This window comes from Nelumbo nucifera, chromosome 1 (assembly GCF_055504915.1).
Source record: "Nelumbo nucifera cultivar China Antique chromosome 1, China Antique-T2T, whole genome shotgun sequence".
Classification (NCBI taxonomy): domain Eukaryota; kingdom Viridiplantae; phylum Streptophyta; class Magnoliopsida; order Proteales; family Nelumbonaceae; genus Nelumbo; species Nelumbo nucifera.
The window spans coordinates 184,413,059-184,416,173 of record NC_142649.1 but is presented as its reverse complement, the minus strand read 5'-3'; the positions used below and the strand labels follow the sequence as shown (position 1 = coordinate 184,416,173).

At 43.1% G+C, this 3,115-nt stretch overlaps 1 protein-coding gene across 1 annotated transcript; it reads right to left on the bottom strand.

Moving 5' to 3' along the window:
- Positions 1 to 201: 201 nt before the first annotated feature.
- On the bottom strand, positions 202 to 3,115 carry LOC104596032 (silicon efflux transporter LSI2-like). Its single transcript, XM_010257016.2, has 3 exons — positions 1,664 to 3,115; positions 1,379 to 1,568; positions 202 to 577 (listed from the first exon to the last, which is right to left on the bottom strand). Exons 1-3 carry the CDS (start codon positions 2,816 to 2,818, stop codon positions 312 to 314), a joined length of 1,611 nt encoding a protein of 536 aa, XP_010255318.1. The 5' UTR covers positions 2,819 to 3,115; the 3' UTR covers positions 202 to 311.

The following is a 3,115-nucleotide window of genomic DNA, read 5'->3' as shown; positions in this document are numbered from 1 at the left end:
AGCATTTTTTCCATTATGTGAATCTGTATGCATAGGGACTTGCAAAAGTAGACTTCGGTTTATGTGCACACCTACCATTGGGGGAAGCTTCATTTTAACACTCCCCCCATAGGCCTTTATTCACTTTTTGGCTGGTGTGGCGTCTAATGATGCCTAAATGTCAATAAATGGTATGTGTCAAAAAAAAATTTGCTCTAATTATTTGCTCCTATGCAGAAACAGAACCTCTTTATAAATTAAGAATGATATTTCTTCTTTCAGTTACAAAAACTAGTTTCTCTCCATTGGTTGTCTGCTACCAGATTAGGAGGTCATCCCCTTATAAGTGTCAATCCAATGGCAGTCACAATAAGTGTTGAGGGAAATCCAAACTTGAGATGGTTCCAAAAGGAGAGAGTATATCCAATGGATGGAGCTCCATGAGCCTGTTCACACACTATTAAGTTTGCAGCCGAACCCAACAGAGACAGGTTTCCAGCAACTGTGCTCACCCATGCCAGAATGAGCCAAGCCCTTTTCTCATCACTCGTAGAAATTGCAGCTGCTGATGCTGCCACCCGTGCTCCAAGCAGCAGAACTAAGACAAACATCCAGATTTAATCAGGAACTCAGTATGTATAGGTAAAAGTACACAAGCATATGCCCAACAACAAGAGATCAGATGAACACAGTCAGTTTATGACAAGGCAGAATGCATTAAGGACTACTTTCCGGTTTGTCTTTGCACTGGGAAAATGTAGACAGACCAGAACCTTGCTACTTTATTAAAAACCAAATGAAGTCGGGGGGTCAAAAATTTAAGAATAAATGGTGAGAAGCTAGTTGCACTAGGATTCCAACCAAACATAGCCTAAGAGTTTTGCCTTTGAAACTACAATAGGATTCCAGGCCAAGTCAGAAAGGCTTTAATGACTCAGGGTTGATAATAAGGAAAGGATTGTGAGGGGAAGAGGAGACCTGATGTTCATTTCTATACCACCATTTGCTTTGTTATACTCAAATGGAAGATGACAACAAATTCTTACTTAATATTGGTTTCAATGAAGGGAATAAATAGTCGTCTAGCATGTATAGCAGTTGGAACAGTATTACTGCTGAAGGAAAACACCTTTGTTAAGGTGCTCAGACTCAGAGTGGACAACTAACCAGCAATAGAATAGTTATAGCAGTGTTAGAGAACTATAGGAATGCATGGATCAAATGAAGGTGACATGTCTGACTATTTGTGAAAGGTTATATATAGTTGAAATTTGTGCAGCAAAAATAGCTCTGTGTAATCCAGAACCAGAATATGCTTCCAGCTGACTTAAGATGTAGGGAACATCAGTTTTAGAAGGATTAAACAAGCATAGAAATAAGATTTGCCTTAGCTTATTACCAGTAGGTACATTTGAAGCAACATTTGAGAGGACAAGTATGACGAGGGCAAGAACTGCAATTCCAGTGGGATGATTAATACGTGCATATGGCTCCATTAGATCCCAGAAAGCACTTGGTATCCCTGTTTTGTTGAAGCCTTCGACGGTGATGAACATTCCACAGAAGAATATCAAAAGTGAGTAGGAGACCTGGTTCAAAAGGAAAGATGGGTGAGCCTTATTCAGAATCGCAGAGAGCAGCAGTAAGCATTTCTTGGCTCTGTCGTTTAATTTACTGCACTTACCTTCTCCAGACATGGACGTGCATCTTTGAAATCAAGAACCACAAGAACGAGCGCAGCAGTGAGAGCTGTCCATGACATGTTCAGACCCGCCAGCAGTGCAATCAGCATTCCTGAAGTAACCACATAAACGCATGTCTTCCACCACAACCTTCTGCGTCTCTTGCTCAAAGCACTTTCTTTTTCTTCTACAGACTGCCTTGAAACAACATCTTCTATCATGGCACCACCGGTCACTCTACTCCTGACAGGCCTCCTCGGAGAGCTTTCGTTCCACTCCTGAGAAATCTCATTACCACCTTCGAGTATGGCCCTGTGTATATCGTTCTCGCTTGAACTTACTCGGTGCCCAATATTCTCCACACAGCCGATATCTACATTCAGGTGGGGCAAGCTGCGGATGTTCGTAGATTCCAATAATGTGAAGCTCCACTCTTGAGAATTCGAGGATGAGAAATGCGACATTGTTGCCGGAGAGAACCTGTGAGACGTGACATCCTCCTCGGCGATCAATTCCGTCGCTGCGTCTTCGACGGGCAACAATCTCCAGTACATGCACAGAAGTATGACGATGTTCACAAACACTCCCACGAGCATTGCAGGGAGAATGCCCATCAAGAACTGCCCGAAGGAAATACTACTCTGGACGGCTATGACCAAGTTCTGCGGGTTGCCAATTGGAGTTGCAGACGACCCTATATTTGAACTAGAGGCGAGAGCTAGCAGGAATGGACGAGGTGGGAGATTTTTCTGCCTTGCAATCTTTAGTACGAACTCAGTAAGAACGACACAGCTGGTGTCATTGGTGAACAGAGCACCTGAAATGGCAGAGACGAGACAGATCCGGCATAGCAAATCCTTGGCACCTTGGCTCTTCCAAGAGAGTAATTTGCCCAAATATTTGAACATATCAGCTCTTTCAAGGTAGGTGCTGACGACCATAGTTCCGAAGAGAAGACCGAGGATTGGGAGATCAATTGCGTCATAAGCTTGGTCTGGGGTTATGACTCTGAAGACGACCATGAGCATGGCGCCTAGGAGAGACCCAGCAGTCCTGCCGATGGGCAAGAAAGGGACAGCCGGGAAAACTGCCAAGACCCAAAAGATAAAAAAAGCAACTGATCCTAGGACTACTTTTACACTTGTAGCCATGGCCATGTTCTGCAACTTTACAACGGAAAGTTTAAAGAATGTAGTTATATGCGGAGTACGGGAACTGAAGAATGCAAGCCTAGAAGAACCTCACATGGCAATTCTCTGAAACTTTTAGTGATCCTCCTGTCAAAGCTTGATTGAACCATTAGAGCCCACAATGTGTTGACCTTGATTGGCTTACACGGATGCTTCAAAAAGCCATTTTTGTCCATTCTGTAAGTATTTTGAAAATCCTGTTAGCCTTAACATAGAATATATGAAGCCATAGCTAGGCAGTTTATTAACAAAGCATGAAGAAGT

Bases quoted from the DNA above. Each gene is read 5' to 3' on its own strand.
- LOC104596032 (XM_010257016.2), bottom strand. From the start codon at position 2,818: ATGGCCATGGCTACAAGTGTAAAAGTAGTCCTAGGATCAGTTGCTTTT. The intron at 1,569-1,663 runs GTAAGTGCAGTA...CTTTTGAACCAG, and splicing joins CACGTCCATGTCTGGAGAAG to GTCTCCTACTCACTTTTGAT. The intron at 578-1,378 runs GTAATAAGCTAA...TGTTTGTCTTAG, and splicing joins TGCTTCAAATGTACCTACTG to TTCTGCTGCTTGGAGCACGG.